Source organism: Rhinolophus hipposideros, assembly GCF_964194185.1.
Source record: "Rhinolophus hipposideros genome assembly, chromosome: 16".
In the NCBI taxonomy this organism is placed as follows: Eukaryota; Metazoa; Chordata; class Mammalia; order Chiroptera; family Rhinolophidae; genus Rhinolophus; species Rhinolophus hipposideros.
This window is the reverse complement of record NC_138062.1, coordinates 40768072-40788839: the sequence shown is the minus strand read 5'-3', so window position 1 is coordinate 40788839 and position 20768 is coordinate 40768072. Positions and strand designations below refer to the sequence as shown.

At 37.5% G+C, this 20768-nt stretch overlaps 1 protein-coding gene across 2 annotated transcripts in view; it reads left to right on the top strand.

The window, feature by feature from the left end:
- The window catches only part of PPP2R2A (protein phosphatase 2 regulatory subunit Balpha), a 72881-nt gene that overhangs the window by 23849 nt on the left and 28264 nt on the right, over positions 1 to 20768 (top strand). The window contains exon 1 of one of the 2 annotated variants that reach the window (XM_081077667.1): positions 9793 to 9931. The exons of the other annotated variant lie outside the window; for it this stretch is intronic. Coding sequence (XP_080933793.1) covers positions 9799 to 9931 — 133 coding nt within the window. The 5' untranslated portion in view covers positions 9793 to 9798. Of the gene's footprint in view, positions 1 to 9792; positions 9932 to 20768 lie in introns of those variants that run through there. 2 annotated transcript variants of the gene reach the window in all.

Sequence of the window (20768 nt, the reverse complement as noted above, 5' to 3'; positions counted from 1 at the left end):
AATGCCACGGTTCCATCTGATGCTCAGATTATCCTAAATTTGGCCAAATGAGAGACCCATCAAATCCCCTTTACATGTCCCAGTCAGTCTGATCACTCCTTGTTTTTCTGACACAAGATGATTCACATTGTGTGTTTTTTCTGCCCAGACCTGGAATCATAGTTTTCTAAGGAGCCTTGGGTTCTATTAGTAGGGAAGGGTATTTAGAAGCCATTTTATGTACTGTGTTCTTTAACTACTGGAATGTCATTATGTCTAGGTCCTGTTCTTTTTTTCTAGACAGAGGTAGGAAATAAGGATATGTGGGTTTGGTTTTGTTTTTAAATCACGAGTTCATATAGGGTGAACTACAAAAAATGTATGATCTCTTCAAAAGACAAATTGCAAGAAAAAGGCGTATAGATAAAAAAGACTTAAAAGATAATATCAGTCAATTATAATCTGAAAACAGTGGATCGTAATTCAAACAATTAAAAAATTTTTGGACATAAGACAATTGTAAATTTGAACATATACTGGGTGTTTGATATTAAGAAAGTACTATTGATTTTCCTTCTGAAATATTTATGGGTGAAATAATTGGATATATGGGATGTGCATAAAATAATATGAGATGGCTTTATAGATGAAACAAGATTGTCCATGAGTTTGTAATTTCTGAAACTGGGTAAGGGTACATAGGAATTCATTGTGTACTGTGCTCTTCTACGTATTTTTGTATATGATTGAAATACTCTGTAATAAAGAATTTTAAGTATCAGTTTATACTGATCCGCCAATTTGGATTGAATACTACAGATTTCTTCCTTACCTTCTCCTATTTTATATTTGTATATTTTTTTCCTCCCACAATGAGAACCTTAGTTCCCAATCCTGTAGTTAGTTTTTGTCAGATGAAGATGAAAAGAATCTTGGATCTTTGATGAAATGAACCAGTGAATTAATTTACCCTGGGTTTAATTGCCCTACTTTTGGGACTATGGGAGTTAACTTAATAATTTTTGTTATGGGAGATAACAGATAATTTTTTATTGTGATAAAATATACATAACCTGAGATTGTTTTAACTATTTTTCAGTGTACAGTTAGTGGCTTTAAGTACATACACGTCGTGCAATCATTACCACCATCCAGCTCCAGTCCAAACTGAAACTTCATACCCATTAAACAGTAACTGCCATTCTCTTCTTTCCCAGTCCCTGGCAACTCCCATTCTACTTTCTATCTCTATGAATCTGACTACTCTAAGTACCTCTTAAAAATGGAATTTCATAGTATTTGTGCTTTTGTAACTGGTTTATTTCATTTGGCATAATGTTCTTGTCTTAGACCATTTAGTCTTCCATAACAAACTACCATAGACGAAATGGCTTAAATAATTTATTTCTCACAGTTCTGGGAAGTCCAGGATCAAGGCACTGGCAGATTTTATGTCTGGTGGGGGCCTGCTCCTTGATTCACAGAGAACTGTCTTCTCTCTGTGTCCTCACAAGGCAGAACGGGTGAGAGCTCTCCAGGGTCTCTTTTGTAAGGACACTAATCCCATTCAGGAGGGCTCCATCCTCATGACCTAGACATTTCCCAAAGGCCCCACCTCCTAATGTCATCACACTGAGGGGTAGATTTCAACCCCAATGTGAATCGAGGGGGATACAAACAGTCAGTCCATAACAGACCTCATCAGTGTTAGAGCACGGGTTGGACTTCTCGTTTTTAAGGCTGAGTAATCCATTGTATGTACCTATATACCATTTTGTTTATCCATTCATCTGTTGATGCACATTTGGGCTGCTTCCACCTTTTCGCTATTGTGAATCATTAGCTTCTGAGTTTCTGTTTGAGTCCATGCTTTGAATTAATTTGGGTGTATACCCAGAAGTGCAATTGTTGGATGATAAGGTAAATTCTGTGTTTAACTCTTTGAGGAACTGTCATCCTTTTCCACGGTGGCTACACCATTTACTTTTGCACTAGCAGTGTACTAGGATTCTAATTTCTCCACATTCTCATTGACGCTAGTTATTTTGTTTTTGTCTTTTGATACTAGCAATCCTAATAGATGTGAAGTGGTTTCTCATTGTGGTTTTATCTTTCCCAGATGATTAGTTAGGTTGAGCATCTTTTCCTGGTTTTTTTCGGCCATTTTTATATCTTTAGAGAATGTCTTTTCAAGTTCTTTGCCTGTTTTAAAATTCTTTTGTATGATTGTAGGAGTTTTCTTCATATATTCTGGATATTAATCTGGTATCAGATACATGATTTGCACATATTTTTTTCATTCCATGGGTTGCCTTTTTACTGTTAACTGTGTCCTTGGATGCGCAAAAGTTTTTTTATTTTGATAAAGTTAAGTTTATCTATTTTTTTTCTTTTGTTGCTTGTTTTTTTAGTCATAGTCAAGAAGTCATTGCCAAACCTAGTGTCATGAAGCTTTTTCCTTATGTGATCTTCCAAGAGTTGTTTTTCCAATCTACCTTGTTTCCCTGAAAATAAGACTTAGCCGGACAATCAGCTCTAATGTGTCTTTTGGAACAAAACAAGACCCGGTATTATATTATGTTATATTATATATTATATTAAAGACCAGGTCTTATATTACAGTAAAATAAGACCGGGTCTTATGCTAAGTTTTGCTCCAAAAGACACAGTTAGAACTGATTGTCTGGCTAGATCTTATTTTTGGGGAAACACGTAGTGTGTGGGGGGGTGCAACTCACTGGCCCATGTGGGAATCCAACCAGCGACCTTCGTTTTATGAGGATTGGCGCTCTAACCACTGAGCGAACCGGACGCCCTTCCAAGAGTTATGGTTTTAGGTCTTATGTTTAGGCCTTTGATCCATTTAAAGTTAATTTTTTTTAAGTGGTGTATGGTACGGGTCCAACTTCATTCTTTTTTGTATGTGGATATCCAGTTTTCCCAGCACTGTGTGTTGAAAAGACCTTGTCAAAAAACATTTGATCATATGTGCAAGGGTCACATGTGACAATATGTGGAGTACAGAATAGAGTTTATTTCTGGACTCTTCCTTGAACTATATGTCTGTCTTTAATTTCTTTCAGCAATGTTTTGTAGTTCTCAGTGTATAAGTCTTTCACCTCATTGATTAGGTTTATTCCTAAATATTGTATTCCTTTTGATGCTGTTGTAAAAGGAATTTTTTATATGATTTCCTTTGGGGATTGTTCATTGCTAGTGTATGGAAGTGCAACTGATATTTCTATGTTGATTTTGTATCCTGCAACTTTGCTGAGATACTAAGTAATTTTATTCCTTAAGTGAAGTGCTAAAATGTTCGGAAGTCCTTTGTCTTTGACTAAGAACATACTACCTAGAAATCTGATTAGATGAGATGCAGGGTTTAATCCTTAGGCACTCTTTGTTTGTACAGGATGACTGCTTGTGCAGGTTAGGTCCCATGTAGCAGTATGGGGTGGCCACGGGTAACACATTTGTGTTAATTCCCTTCTTATTTCTGTTCCCCGTGTATTCATCAGCAGGGGACAAAGAGCCTGAATTCTGACTATCCAGTAGACTAGACGTTCTCTCTACCAGAGTATCAGATCAGAACATTTGTTGACATCTGACTTAGTTTTTATTGATTCTCCTCCTACCCTCTTTATGACTGTTCTAAGGAAATAGGGTGAATAAATTACCTGCAGTGGAATGAGGATGGGGTAGAGTAATATGATACAGGGAAATTTTTTTTTCATTGTTAAACCAAAAATGGATACTTTGGTTTGTGAGTTAGAATGCTGTTGATATTCTGACTAAAGATTTGTCTTTGATTAAATATTATTTCCATTCCACAATGTGGCCACTGCTGGGTACATAGTTGTCGGGACATCTTTACAACCCTGTGGTATGTTCTTCTGAGCTCCTTTTAAGATTGTAGGTATATTGTTAAAGTGTTTCTGTGCTTACTAAGTTTTGTAATTAGTCATATCTCAAACTGAACAAAGTTTGGTGACGTGGTATTTTTTAGAAATCAGCAAAATTCAGTTACTTAGATTATCATAGTAGAATATATCCTGGGAATTGATGATGTGGATTAAAGCATCTATGTTTTATCCACTAATAGAATTGAATTATATGGCTAGGAAAACCAACAAGCATTTCCTGTCACATTTGTGAAAACAGAGTCTTTTAAAGAATGTATAAAGTGCTTTACTTAAATAGCTATATGTTGACTTGTGGTATAGAACGGTGATCTAATAAATAAGCCCATGTGTTAAAACAAATAGACAAATACACACTGAAATGACCAACTAGCATAATGGGGAGAGTTCCGTCTCCTCCTAGAAACCCTGGAAGGGTGCCATAACTAAACTGAAAGGAATTTTAGCAAGAAATGGCATAAATGAAAAACAGTGAGGGAAGTCCTTACTAGCTGACTTGGTGTTCATTTGTGTGGTGGAAATCCCTCATGGGGTATGAGTAAAGGAACTTTGAGCAGCCAGAGCTACGATTGAAGGGTGGTCCATATATTGTACTTTGAAGCAGAGATTCGAAACCAAATGGCTCAGAATGGTCTTACCAAGGGGAGTATGACCAGTGGAGAGAGGCTAGCTACCCATGGTTGCAGGAAAGAGACTCATCATGGAGCACAAAGTTGAAACTTTCCTGCTCTAAAGCTACAGCCCTTCTTGGGTCTGCAACCCTGCACCTGACTACATATTGCTGACTCTTTGCTGACCAAGGAAGTGTGGCAGGCAGTCTCTAAAGTGGCCTCCCATACTCCCTGCCTCCTAGTATTCATGTCCTTGGGTGTAATTCCCTCCCCTTAATGTGTCGCTGTATCTAGTGGCTTGCTTCTCAAAGTATGGTAAATGTGATGGGATGTCACTTTCAAGGTTAGGTTACAAAAAGGCTTTGGCTTCTTTTTTGGGCTGCCAGCTCTCATTTGCTCCGAGGGAAATCATCTCCCATTTTGTGAGCTTCCCTGAGGAGCCCACATGGCAAGGAGCTCCACAGGGAAGGGAAGCCAACAGCCAGAGAAGACCTGATACCTGCCAATAGCCGTGTGCATGAGCTTGGATCGCAAGCAGACTCTTTCACCATTAGGTTTTCAGATGACAGAGGCCTTGGCTGATAAATTGACTGCAGCCTTGTGAGTGACCCTGAGCTAGATGCCCTCAGCTAAGCCACACTCGGATTCCTGATCCACAGACACTGTGAGATAATACAGTTTGTTATTTAAAGGTGCTAAATTTGGGGTTATTTGTTAGGTATCAATTGAGAACTAATACAGAAAAGTAACAGTGGAAGCATCCCTCCTCCCAAAAACAGATTTGAACTTGGTTCTAAATGTTTTCTGCTTGAACCCAGCACAATCTCCAATATTATATAAACATAGACCTTTCTCTTTAAAGCTGAATGTACAAAAAGATAGACAAGACACATATGGACTCCGTAATCTGAAAGAAGGTGGTCGGGTGATTTTCTGTGAAACAGACTGACTGCCAGAAACACGAGAAAATGTTGAAATTTAAAGAACAACTCATTAGTATTCTCAAGGAGACTCATGAGTGTTTGAAGGATAAGAATCGGAGCAGAAAGGAGTTCTTAAGTGAAATTTGTAATTCTTAACTGTTGACTCTTTGGAGGCAGGTAGCAGCAGGGCTTTAGAAATATTCCCACAATTCAGAGGAAAAATAAGATGAAAAAATTATAGGCAAAAATATAAGCAACACAAAGAATAGATCCAGTGTGTAATAAAACTTCAGAGTAAAGGGTCAGAGGAAACAGATAAAAGATAAAGTCGGAGAAACAGTAAAACTTTTCCTGAGCCCAAGAGAACTGATCAGAAGTGCTTGGGGAATGTAGCTAACATTTATTGAACACTTAATATGTGCCAAGTATTTGTCAAGTTGAAGCTCATTTAAAATTCTCCATAACCCCCACATGGTAAGACCCATTAATATTATTTTCTTACAGATAACTAAACTACATACCAAGCAAAATGAGTGAGATCCATACCTAAGGATAGCCTAGTGGAATTTTAAATTTTAGGGTATAGAAATAAATAGTACAATTATCCAGACAAGAAACACGTTAGTGCAAAGGAAGGTCTCTCACTTAGGCATTGCCTTTGTCTTCTGTATGCTACAACTCTGCTGTCCAGCTAGTGGTAACCACTCTCCACATATGGTTATTAAATTTCACTGCAATTAATTAAATGCATTTCTTCCGTTTCACTGCTGCTAGTTTAAGTGCTACTTACTATGTGGCTGGCCAGTGGCTACCATGTGTAGGATAGAACGTTTCGGTTCTCACAGAAAGTTTCGTTGGACAGTGCTATGCTAAAAGATAGTGGAGTGGCACCTGGAAAACTGAGGAAAAACTTATATAACCTAAGAATTTTAAATTGACTGAAACTGTCCTTCCCGTAGGCAAGGCAACAAAATTTTTCAGGCTTACAATGACTCAAAGTATGTCACTCAAGAACTTTTCTTGAAAAAAATACTGCTCTTAGTACACTCAGCCAACTGAGAAAGCCTGCAACTCAGAAGCATGATGAGTCAGTCAGCTTCACAGTCCTGTTTTGTTTAACCCTTTGTGTTCCAGAATAAACAAAGATACATAAAAGTAAGGGAAAGTCTTCATCGATGGCAGGTCTAAAGAGGATGCCCTATATGTAAGCCAAATTTCAGACTGCTGGAACAGTCTGATTTCAACCTATATAACTCAACTCCAGAGCTGCTGCTTTTCACAACCATAAAATAAAACCACAGAAAACAGCTTTTATTTTAAGGATAGTAATCCACTGAAACCGCTTTTGTTGAAATCAATTCTCAGCCCTCACTTTCCTTGATCTCTGACAAGTTTTTGACACAGTTCATCACAGCATGCTTTTAGAAACACTGCCTTTGTCTGGCTTCCAGAAAACCTTCCTACCTTCCCAGTAGCTCCTGCACAATCCCTTTTTCGATTAGGTTGGTGCAAAAATAATTGTGGTTTAAAAGGTTAAAAATAATTGCAAAAACCTGGGGGTTTTTTTGCAAAAGCTTGTTCCTCCTCTTCAGTGCTAAATGTGGGAGAGCATCAAGGCTCAGTCCTCAGACCAGACCTCTTTTTTTAAAATTTGTACTCCCTAGGAAATCACATTTAGCCTTCGAATACCTTGTATTAGCTGATGATACCCTATTTTTCCTCCTTTTCCTTCCCTAAACTGCTGTGAAATCTGTCTTGCTGCTTACATGACATTTCTACTTGCATGCCTGGTTGAAATCAACACCAAAGATGTAAATACGGAATTTTAGGCTGCTTTTTGACCATAAACCTGCTCCTTTCTAGTATGTTTCTCCCCAGTAAGAGGCACTGCTTTGCTCTATAGGGCTGGATTCTGAAAATTTGGAGTCATCCTCTCTTCAGCTAGTTGTAGTAGTTCTATCTTCAGAATATATTCTGAATTCATTGATTTATCTGTGGCTGCCACCTGAATTCAGACCATTACCATCTTTTGCTTAGGCTATTGCAGTAATTTAGGAAAATTCTTCTTTCTTCCAATTTTGCACTATATTTGCACAACAGATGATCACTTTAAAACATAAATTCGAGACTCTCCAGTGGCTTATTGCCAGTCATACAACCAATCCGCAGTCTGCCTACAAGGCTATGTATATGATCTGGTGTCTGCTAAATGCTGCATCTTCTCCACCACTTTATTCTGCGCTAGTCTTACCAACCTTGGCAAACTCATTTCTACTTAGGTGCTCTGTTTGGATTACTTGCTTTTACAAGTTTAGATGACTAATTAAATCCCTCTTTATTTTGGTCTTTGCCTAATCACCTCCCCAGAGAGGCTTTCTCTGACGACCCTACCTGAAATGCTCCCCTACCATTACTTTCTATTCTCCTATTGGTCTGTGTATTTTTATAGTATTATTTAGCACTACCTGATACATTGTATATTTATTATTAATTTGTTCTACTGTATCTCATTACTGGATTATCCAGTGTATCCCATCACTGGAATACAAGATTCAGGAGGGCAGGGTTTTTTTTTTGTCTCTTATTTAGTCTTGTATCCCTAGCACCTATTAATAGAAATACGAGCTGAGCTAGAGTACCTAGCATATAATGAATACTCAGCAAAATATTTGTTGAGGAAATGACTCTATAAGGAATGAACAAAACAACAAAAAATCCACAAGATTTATAAAAAATAAGACCAGTTCTTGGAATTAGAGGAATAAACTTTTAGTTCAAGTAAGTGGAGAAAACCTTTTTAATGTTTAATTCTCTTTTTCAGTGAGATGCATGAAAGAAATTGCATCTTTGAAAATGGAATCATGTGAAAATAACTTCAAGTCATTTCAAAAAATACGATTACAATTGTTTAAAACGGAAACGTGAATTGCAGTGTAAATACAATTGAAAACAAGATCAGGAAATTATCACCTTGAGCAAACTAATCTACCAGAACCAAGAGGAAAAGGGTGAAAAAAGGAAAAGATGAACAAAAACAATTATTTAACTGTTTTTTGGGTTTTTTTTGTAATAGTACATAATGTATTTCTTTTAAGAGTTTTGGTGAAATCATTGATGATAAAATCTTTTGTATTATTTAGCCAATGGATATTAGGTTTTTTCTATAACCTGAAGTTGTACCTGACATTTAGATGGCTGTTAAATAATATTTAACGTAAGGTAAATGTTCATTAATGGTATCAGATACATTCAGCCAGCATCGAGGACCTGGATATTATTCTTTCATTTTTAGCTCTCCACACCTAATCAGTTATCAAATCTTGCTTTATATACTTCATAAATGAAATTTAAAATCTGTATACTTCTGTCCCCTCTTTTGCCTTTATGCTTTAGTTTCTTCCTCTGTTAAATGGATATATTAATACAACCAACTTTATAGGTTTCTTGTGAGAATTAAATACCTAACACACTGTAAGTGCATTTTAAATGTTGGCTACTTGTGGTAATGTTGCTGTACTGCACTGGATTAGATCATGATCATTATACACCAGGATTTCTGGAGTGACTCCAGGCTGGTCTCCAGATTTCCTTCTTATTGCGCTCCCTGTTTCCAGTTCTCCCAGATTACCTCAGTTTCAGTCATCTGAGGGCATGTCTAATTGGATTACTGCTTTTAAAACTCCCCAGTGGGCTCCATTTTGCCATTGGAATAAAGTCTATAAGATTTTCTTTAGTATACCTTAGAGATCTCTAGCTTCTTTCTCTAAATATTCTGTCCCTTTGTGCCCAGTTTATTGATAAGCTGGAGGAATCCTGTCAAAACAAACTTGAATTGGGTGTGACTCTGCCAAGACAAATAGAAAACGAGGTGCTTTCTGGTTCTTATAGCATGGCTAAAACAGTCGCAGTTTGTAAAGATTTTAGGCAGATGTTATTAGGTTGGTGCAGAAGTTATTGCGGTTTTCGCAATTATTAACCTTTTTAAACCACAGTTACTCTCGCACCAACCTAATAATAACCAGATACCCATTCTGGTTATAAAAATATCTGAACGCATGCGTAGATAGATGTGCAGGAGCTTTGTGCAGTGCTACTTTTTTGTATAGTCTCCATGAGAAACTGTTTGCATTGTATTTGATAAGGCAACTTAATGAGGTGATTTGCTTTGTGGAATTAATTATGAGCCAGATATAAGTTGGTGAACATCTAACGAAGATGGTAACTTTAGGTTTAGAATGGTTCATTTAGAGCTCTCTTTTCTAACATTATATATAACAATACACCAAGGCTTGTTTGTTAAGATCACTCCTGTAGACTAAATTTATTAGCAACTGTTTATCTTTTTGTTCTTTGTTGCAGGAGGGTATGGTTCCATTCCATTTTATCCAAACATGGTATCAGATTATCCAGGAACAAGTTAAAAAGAAGGGAGACTGGTTCCAGAACACATCTCTGGAAATTACCCTATGGACCTTGACTCCCATGACAACATTCCAATGTAGGTTTTGTATGAGCATCGATAGCCAGTGAGTGGTCTTTATTGAGCTTATCACATAACATGTTCCTGTTCAGAGTCAGAGGTTCAGAAAAGTTCTTATACTAACTTATAAAGTAAGTTAGTACTTACTTAAGTGTTGAAAATCATGGTGTAATCGAGGCGATAGTTTGCTAAGAGACACAGGAGTAGAGATCCTATCCCTGACCAGTCAGGCTCCAACCTGAGGCCTCTTTTGTGTCTATGCAAAGAAGCATCGAAACAAGGTCTCTGTAACACTTGACTAATTTGGGCTTTAGCCTCAGGCTTCAGGGAGCTAAGCTGGACATTTGGAGAACTTGTTACCTGGGCTAGATTGACTTGCATAGCCTAGAAACAAATAAGGTTAAATGCTTGTTTCTACTTTGTGCAACAAACCCCAGCCAACATCTTCTGATTACCAGCATGCCTCGTATGAGGCTCATTTCTTTGTATTTATGGCCTATTTAGCTCTCAAAGTAAGTCCATGAGGTCGGAATTTAAAGATGAGGAAACAGTCTTTAAGAGACTGAGTTACTTCCTCGAGCAAGGTCGTATATAGACAGTTGAAGTGGGGATTTGGCAGTTTGACTTCTGGTCATTTCCTGCACAAGTTCCCTACAGGTGTGGCCCCAAGAATGTGTTACAAGTCTACTAAGATAATGATCCCTCCATCTTTGGGTGTGGGTGCCTAGGTGGGGTGGGGGGCTTAGCTGACGAGTTCCTGGGCATACATGGGCAGCCTCATCTTACTCTTATATTAGTGTGCCACACAAATACTGTATTGTGTGTGTGGCATGACATGAGGAAGACAGAAGTGTGCTGGCCTGCTGCACTGAGTCCAAGAGCCAGCAAGAGGAAGCATGTGCCCTCAGTGCCTATAGCTGCTCTCCTTTCAGCCTCTCTGGCTACAAGAGGTACTATCCCTAGTCGATGCCAAGTGAGAAAGAATGTTTGGAGTCACAGGAGTCTGGAGGGGAGAGAACAAATAGTTGAGGCCTGCTCCCCCTGGGGCAAGTGAAGCCTTATTCACTTCTGAGGAGCGAGCAGTACATTCCTACAGGGATGGCATACATTTAACTTGCTCTTTAGGGTGCCATAATAAAATATTCTTGGATTTTGAATATACTGCATTTGTGGAGTGTCCTGACCTTTGGGAAAAAGTAACAAGAACTTTGAGCTCCCTCTAGAGGTCAACATGACTAAGTGATAAAAGTATCATCGTGGTCTATAGAGAAAGTATAACTATACCTAAAGCTAGCCTGCTGCCGCCTTTAACAAAAAACTAGCATTTTATAGATGCATGATCTTGTAAAGTATATTCTTATATTGGGGAGTGATTACTTACCTTTGAGGAGAAAGTTGAGTTAGTCATATTCTCATTAGCTGAGTTGGGCCAATCCTAAAGTTTGCCATATAGGGCATATAGTGAACTAATAAAGGAAAAAAGATCATGAAAACGGATCATGTGTCCAAAGAAAATAGTATGCTTCTTAATGGGAGCTCTTAAGTGTTGAAACAAACCACGTTAAAATAAGAATTCAGTTTATGTGCCAGAATGTTTTGACAGTAGGCCCTTGCCTTTAACAGACATAAAGGGGGTCAGTATACCTGCTTTCTCACCCCACCTCCCCAACATCTGAAAAGAAAAGCATGGTGAGTACCGGAAGGTTACTATTGTGAACTCCAACTTGTAGGCATGTTACAACTTCTAAGAAAGTTAACACGTTCTGTTTCTTAACTTTTAGAACCTCAGCTGACCAGATGAGAAATCTATTCCAGGACAGAAATCTTAGTCATGGTCAGAACACTGCAAGGATGAGAGTGATAGTGCTGACATTTACTCTGATTATTTCTTTTGTTCTCAATATGTTTATACTTTTCATTCAGAACTCACTGAGAGAGTTCAGTTCTTAAAACTTAGTATATAACTGTGGAATAAAAGAAGTCATATTTAATTAAGAATATATGAAAATTAACGCATTTTTTAAAAACTTCCAGAAGTGCTCAAACGGAAGGATAGGAACATGTCAAAAGGACCCAGGAACCAATCTGAAAGAGCTCTCAGTGGCCAAATCTGGAACAATTTGAGCAACACGAGAACTTACATAGTATTTGTATGAAGTAAATGTCCGTGAGTTCATACTGATACATGATTGAATAAATAAATGGGGCAGAAGAGACAAATTTCCCATACAGAAGAACTCTAAATAATTTATAGATATTCCCTCCCCCTCAAATGGGTAGAGTTTAACACCCCTCATCCCTGGAATGTGGCCTGTACTTAGTGTCTTCTTTCCAGAGTACTTTGTATGGGGGGGTGAGGGTGGGCAGGTCACTTTATAGTGGAGGAACCTGGCAGAAATGTTACCTTGGTCAGATAATCTAGGTTATCATCAGTATGTTATATTGATAGGATATGTCCTTGATATGATGTGATAAGAATGACATTTCACCTTGGTCTTCCTGCCAGTAACCCATAATTGTAGTGTGGTCATGAGAAAAACACCTGACCATCTCAAATTGAGGGACATACCGCAAAGTACCTGACCGGTGCCCTTCAAAACTGTCAAAGTCGTGAAAAACAAGAAAGGTCTGAGAAACTCTCACAGACCAGAGGAAACTAAAGAGACATGATTGTTGAATAATTTGGGTTCCTGGAAGGGATCCTGGAACGGTTTATAAAGGACACTAGGGGAAAACTAGTGAAATCTGAATAAAGTATGGAGTTTAGTTAATAATATTCCAGTCTTGGTTCCTTAGTTGTGACAAATGTACCATAGTAATGTAAGATGTAAACAGTAGGAGAAACTAGGTGAAGGTTATATAGGAAGTCTGTAATATCTTTGCACTTTTCTGTAAGTCGAAAATTATGCTAAAATAAATTTATGGAAAACAGAAAGATTCAGCTCAACTCTTCTATACAGGTTTTGTTCAGTGATGCTTGAAAAGTGGGGAACTTTTCTGTTGTGTGTATGTACATTATCGTTTGCAGTTAAGTCGTTTCTAATCTTTCTGTGTAGAAGTGAGGGACATCCCATCTCAAACATGTAGTGAAGAATGACAGGACGTGAGGCTCTCCAGTACTGTGGTCTGCTGCGGCAGCACTGTGGGAGATGAGCAGAACACGGATGGTCATGCTTTCTTGTCCCTCTTCCATTCTGATCTCACCATTAATTGGCTTGTAATTTACTGAAAGTAACTTTTCATTAAAATCACTGTTGATGAATTACAGGTTTAAAAGAAATAAGCCTGAGATCCATTTTTTGTCAAGAGTGAGATGTCTAGTGGAGATCCATGGTCATGGGTCGAGTTCCACAGCTTTTGCAATGTGTTGTCCTTTCGGGTCTTCAATATTCCATACTGGAAGTTTTCTTTAAAAAGCATGTTCTTTTTCTCTAGTCATTATTCTGTTTTCTTCCCCAAGATGTGTGGAGTTTAAGTGTCTGAGTACATGTTGTATGTGTTCTGTGAAAGAGATATTCTCTGAAGAGAGAGATCATCTATCCGTGTTGCTTTGCAGATGAGAAATTTGAAGTTCATAAAGATTAATTGACTAACTCATGGTCAGATTATTACTTAAATAGAGCTGAGACTACGTCCCCAGGGATCTTGTTCTTGCCTGATGGTTAATGAAGAGGAAGGGGTGAAAAGGGAGGAGGATTGCAGGAAAAACTGGAGCAAAATGTGAAAGGTTATTGGCAGGATAAGTACATTTGATGTTTCTCTTATATTCTCTAACACTTCAGATAATTTAAAGACATTAGTGAGCATCTTTATGCATGAAAAATTTGGGGGGTGATTGTTTCAGTAGGATGACTTCTGGAGCTGACATATAGTTCTAAGGGAATGAATACTCTATGGCTTTTTGGTATAAATTATGAAATAATTGTCTAAAGTAATATATACTATCTCCAGTGTAGGTAAAGATCAGTCTTTTGAACAGTTTGTGTGTTTCCTGTAGTTTAAGAGATAGAAGATGATATCGTAATAAAAAAAAATTTTTAATTTGATTTGACTGGATATTTCTTTATATTTTACCAGTATTATTATTCTGTGACTTGTCTTCATATGTTGTATGAACTGTTTTTAGAAATACAAATATTTTTTCCTAGTCCACTTGTCTTATTTAGTTACTGTGTAAAAATCATGTTTTTCTTTTATTGTATCTTATAGACATTAGCCTTCCGGTGTGCTGCTACATCTCTAGAGATACAATATGAATTCAGTTCCTTTTTCTCTCTTTTGTTTCTTGGTTATGTGCCGCATACAGAAGGAATAAAGGAATGGGGAGAGGAAAAGAGGTATTTTAGGCAAGGTAGACACTATATCCAAGCTAAAGGAGGCATGAAGGTGGGCATAAGTATATCGTATGTTGCAGGTATAAAACAACCTTCCTAGAGAATTTGTGAATGCTATGGTACTAGAAAGTAAGATGGTGTACGTACTTCAGTATTCATACTATGGAGTAAATTGAATGTCAGGATTACCCGAAAATTTAAGGTACTCCTTAGAGAACCTTGATGGTTATAGAGCAGGAAAAGCATTATATAACCAGTAGGTAAAACATCAGGTTAGTATTTTCGATGAGATTCCAGTATCTGGATTTTATTGTTGTTTTCTTACGGTATAATTTACATATATTGAAAGTCATCTCTTTTAGCATAGTTCTTCGAGCTTTGATTTAAAAAAAAAACAACAACATACAGTCATACACGATCTGACAGTTAAGTTCATGAACTTATCCTAGAAAAAGTGCTCCATACCTCATTGAATATCACTATGGTCACCTTCGAAGTTCTCCCTTGGGAAGCTATGCACCAACGCCAGAGCCTAGTCCACCCTTCAAAGCAATTTTGGAACTCTTTTTCTGGAATGGCCATCAGAGCTGTCGTCATATTACCCTTGATGTCCTGAGTGTCATCAAAATGTCTTCCTTTCAGTATTTCCTTTATCTTTGGGTAAAGAAAGAAGTCACTGGGGCCAGGTCAGGTGAGTAGGGAGGGTGTTCCAAAACAGTTATTTGTTTACTGGCTAAAAACTCCCTCACAGACAGTGCTGTGTGAGCTGGTGCATTGTCGTGATGCAAGAGCCATGAATTGTTGACAAAAAGTTCAGGTCGTCCAACTTTTTCATGCGGCCGTTTCAGGACTTCCAAATAGTAAACTTGGTTAATTGTCCAGTTGCTACAAACTTATAATGAATAATCTCTCTGATATCTAAAAAGGTTAGCAACATCATTGCAAGAAGTTCGGGAACTCAATTGTCAGACCTCGTATAGTCACTTAAGATAAAAAGTAGTTCCATTACTCCAGAAAGTTCCATGTCCCTTTGAGGTCAACCTCTACCCCACCCCTAGTCCCTAACAGCCACCGATACGTCCCTCTAGCTGTGACTTTTCCTGAATGTCATATAAATGGAATCATACGTAGCCTTTTGAATCTGGCTGCTTTTGCTTAACATGATGTATTTTGAGTTTTATTTATGTTATTGCTGGTATCAGCAGTTTGTCCTTTTTATTGTTGAGTGGTATTTCATTGTATGGATGTCCCACATTGTGTTTACTCAGACCCCAGGGGAGGATCGCTTGGGTTGTGCCAGTTTGGGGCAGTTATAAATAAGGCTGCTGTGAACATGTACATCAGGTTTTTGTGTGAACTTAAGTTTTTATTTTACTTGGGTAAATATGCAGTAATGAGATTGTTGGGTTACATGGTGTTTAACTTTATAAGAAACTGCCAAAGTTTGTTTTTTCCCCAACGTGGGTATGCCTCATTGCATTCCTGCCAGCTGTATGTGAGAGTTCCAGTTGCTTGATACCAGCACTAAGGATTCTTTATTTTTTTATTTCAGTCATTTGAATGGTGTGTAGTGGTATCTCATTACTTTATTTACCTTGTAGACATTCATTTATTGTCCGTTTTCATGTTACTGTTATACTAACAGTTATCAAGCATCTCTTCCTTGGTCTCCTTATAGCTAAGCTCTAATTCCATAAAGCTCTGATTGTTTTATTAATGTTATACAAAAAGGTTCAAACATGCTTTGTAACATTTTTTAAAAACTCAGTAATAAATTGTAGACAACATTTTTTTCTCAACTTAAATAGATCTGTTAGTTTTGTACTGAGCATGTGAAGTACACGTGGACGAACTTGGGAAAGGTATCTACTAAAATGACCATAGTGGTTTTCTCAGAAGTGGGTCTCACTTTTAGAGTTATGATTGTATGTTTTTTACAAAGTAGTTTCTTTGTCAAATTAAAAAAGAGAAATTTTAATCCGGGGTTAAGTGATTTTACAGAAATCATATATAAATAATACATCTGATATATTTTGCAGTTTACGTGAGTTTGCTAAAACTCAGTTATTGCCTATGGTTATCTTATCTCTTGGTGCTGGTATTTCAGGTTTTCTTAGTCTTCTAGTTTTTATAAATTGGTTATAGTTTTTTACAAAAACAATGCTCTCAAATATTTATATACTTAGGTTCCTATAAATCTTTTTAAAGTATTTTTATTGCAATACTGATTTTTTTCTTTGCCTTTAGCATTCTAAGATTACCAAGTGGTTTTAGAACCAATGGTTATTATTCTTTAGCTTATTTAATTATGGTTAGAGTATGGTCTTTACACTTATAATTAGACAATTCTTCTTTAAGGGATTCTCTGGCTCACTATGAGTTTCTTAAAAACTGCATAGGTCTTTGGAGGCAATATATATTTTTATATGTGTAATAAACTCTGTTTGTCAGTTATGTTTGTCAAGTATCCTTTCTCCACCCCAAATTGCCCCCATCCCTGCCCCCCACTTTTTATAAAAAATTTGCCAGGTGTGGAGAAGAATATGTCAACTTTCTACTATAATTATGATTTTTGTCAGCTCCTCTATTCCTAATAACCCTGAAGTATATGCAGCGATTTATATATAGCGAAGTATATAAATCTTCTTTGAACGTAAAGATTTAGCTGTTATATCTTCACCATACCTTTTATTTTACACACACACACACACACACACACACACACACACACGGTGCCCAAAGAATGTATACCCATTTTAATAAAGGAAAACTTAAAATTGTAATACTCAATATATACTGATCACAAAAGATGAATACAAGTCACGTCTGACTTCTGCAATTGCAAGAGGTGCTCAAAGTGGTTACCATCAGAGTCCAGACTCTTCTGATTATGGCGAACTACTGCTTGGGCATAGATAACATCTCTTAAAATGTGTATACACTTTTTTGGCAGCCCTGGTATATATAATGAACTGTTGTCCTGTTAAACTCTTTTTTACTTAATTTTGCCAGTGATTAGAGGCTTTTATAAAGAATTTCCCTGATTTTGCAAAGTCACATCACCAGTGCAAGGCTGTTGGTGGTTTTTGGATTGCTACTCTTATATATACTTGGTTCAATTCTTCTACTTATAGTGTCATCATGTTTGAACATTTACATACTATTCAGTTTTTTCAAATATCCCCACCTTTTTGGGAGACTGCAGTGATATGTAGAAGGTCTGACAATTAGCGAACTTGCCACAATGCGCTTTCATTGGCAGCACTGTACAAGCAGCTCAGTAAGGTTTCGTGATCTTGGTATATCAGTGTCTCACAGCTGTGTTTGTGTTGATGTGTGGTGGTGTCTTGCTCAGTGGTGTTAATAATTGTTGCGTGGTTTTGTGTGCCATCGCAAGAATGTCTGAGCTTGAATTAGAGCAATGAACAAACATTAAATTTCTTGTTAAACTTGGCAAGAGTGGAAGTGAAATCGGACATGGTAGTCCAAGTTTGTGGGGATAATGTCGTGAAGTAAAACGTCAGTGCACAAATGGATTAAACCTTTTTCTGAGGGGAGAGAACACGTCACTGATAAAGAAAGGTCAGGGCGGCCAGTAATGAGCAGAACTGACAAAAAAAATTGCAAAAAGTTGTCAAACTTTGTGTCAAAATCATCGCCTGACTGAGAAGCATAACAGACCAAGTAAACATCAATAGAGAAACCGGAAAATCTTAACTGTAAATCTTGACTTGAGAAAGGTGTGTGCAAAACTGTTCCCGAAGGAGCTCTTGCATCACGACAATGCACCAGCTCACACAGCACTGTCTGCGAGGGAGGTTTTAACCAGTAAACAAATAACTGTATTGGAACACCCTCCGTCCTCGCCTCATCTGGCCCCCAGTGACTTTTCTTTACCCAAAGATACAGGAAATATTGAAAGGATGATATTTTGATGACATTCAGGACATGAAGGGTAATGTGACGACAGCTCTGATGGCCATTCCAGAAAAAGAGTTCCAAAATTGCTTTGAAGGGTGGGCTAGGCACTGGCGTCGGTGCATAGCTTCCCAAGGGGAGTATTTCAAAGGTGACCGTAGTGACATTCAGCAATGAGATGTAGCACTTTTTCTAGGATGAGTTTGTGAACTTAATTATCAGACCTCATATGTTAGAATACTTGATACTAACCTGCAAATCAGGTTTTGTTCTTTTTTCCCCTCTTCCTTTTGTCTTGATTCGATTGGTAGGCCTTCAGGTTTTACTGCAGTGTCTGATCAATTAATCCTATCCAGTGTATCTTTCGTTTTTAGATGTTCCTTTTTTTATCTTTTGTCTTCCATTTCTCGTCATGTTCATGATTCTATGTTCTTGAGCATATAGAGCATATTTACAACAGCTATTTTAATGTTGTCTGCTAGGACCTTAATTCTGTCATTTTTGTCATTTCTTTTTCTGCTTCTATTGGTAATGTTTTTCTCCTGGTTATGAGTCAATATTTGTCTGCTTTACATTTCTGGTGATTCTATGTTGGATACCAGACATTGTGAATTAATGTTGTTGAGTGTTGGCTTTTGTTCTAGCACTTAATTAAGTAACTTGAGGTTAATTTGGTCTTTTTAAAGTTTGCTGTTAAGCTTTGTTAGGACAAATTCAGTCTTTATTGCTGACTTAGTCCCATCACTAAGATGATACTCTTCTGAGGACTCTACCTGATGCCTCAGTAATTACGAGGTTTCTCAATTCTGGCTGGTGCGAACCCTAACTATTCTAAGTCCTCATAAGCTTTTCTGCTGGTTCTTTTCCTGGGCAGTGCAGAGTGTCAGCCACATGTCCTCAGCTCCATCAACCAAAGATTCTAAACGATCCCTGCTTAGATCCCTTGAGCTCTTTCTCTGTACTCTGCCCACAAATTCTAGCTGCTTCAGCTTTCCCTGAGCCCCCATTTCTGTTTCCACAACTCATTGAGATTGCTGGTCAGGGTTTGGATTCTTCCTGGCTCACCACACTGCCCAGACAGCAAGTTGGGGCACATACAGGGCTCGCTTTTTCTCTTCTCTAAGGGGTTCATAGTCCTACACTCCATGTTGTCCACTGTCTAAAAACAATTGTTTCCTATATTTTGTTTGTTTTCTAGTCGTTAACAGCAAGAAGATGAGTCCAGATTGTCTTACTTATGGCCAGAAGCAGAAGGCCAGTTACAGATTTTTAATTTTTACTATTGTCTTTCACTTCAACCTTTTGAAAGAGGAAGTTGCTAAATTATTGCACATTTTCATTGGGTACTATTTCTTTGGATACCTTTGTTCATGCACTTAGTTTTCGTGTTCTTTGTTAATCTTTGGTTTTACTGAAGTGGAACAAAGAGAGAGAAGACAGAGTTGTGGGAAAGCAAATATCATTGGTAAAAATATTAACTATAGCTAACTTGTTAAGTTCATTTTTTCTAGGTATGAAAGGTTTATTTCATATCTAGAATACCACACTGGCAACTGTACTCATAGCAAGTCTGCAGACACTCTTTTCACCAGACTAGTCCCTTTGAGATAATTTTCAGAACACAGAATTTTAAGAAACAATGGTTATTCATAGAATTTTTGTGAACCTCATGATTATCTTAAGATTTACTGTCTTATGTCACATAAGGCACATATATGTGAATTTTCGGTTTATTTGCTGCAGCAATGTTGATAGTATTTTACGAGTTTCAACCTTTAAAATTTTCTTCTGTTATTTAGCTGTAGAACCTAATCATAGCCAGAAAAATAAAAGAATCAGGTTTGTCGGCATCCAATGGATGTTCTGCTGTTTCAAATGGAACTTTCAGGAATCAACAGTCAAGATGGTTAAAAAAGCATAAGCAATTCCTCTCCGTTGCTGTCTCCCTTTTTTATTTTAAAAAGGAGGGAGCATCTTTACATAGTTACTCAGTCTTGATGTCTTAGAATTCGTTTTGTAATTGTTTCTTTTGCCTTATGACATTCTGTCTTTGGTTTTCTTAAACATTTACTAAATTCTTTCCTTAGTTAACTGTTCATCTGTTGTGGTTACATTCCACTTTCTTATGAGCCTCTTTCAGGGGTAGAATTTAGAATGTGGATCATTAAGTGTCTTGGATGTAGCAGGTGCTGAAAATACTTAGAGGGAGAGACAGTAGTTGTAATGTGGTCATTAGTAAATAGTATAAAATCAATGTAGTTTGTGTTTTATTGAACACAGGCATCTTCGCAGTGAAAAAGAGGCAGTAAAGAGGCAGACCCTTACACATTATTCCTTTATTCATCATTCAGTGACTTACGGAATTCTGTGCTGCCACCCTATCCATATGATTGTTCACACCTGCTAAATTTGAATCCTGCTCTCACACTGGGTAGAGGTGTGATAGGCAAGTTGATCTTTCAGTGCTCCACTGTTTTCTTGTATAAATTAAAAGTGGTATATCATAGTGGTATTATAACGATTAAATGAGAATGTTGGTAAGTGTTCACTCAGCACAGTGCCTGGCACATTATGTTTGTACACACGTGTGCTTCGACACACTG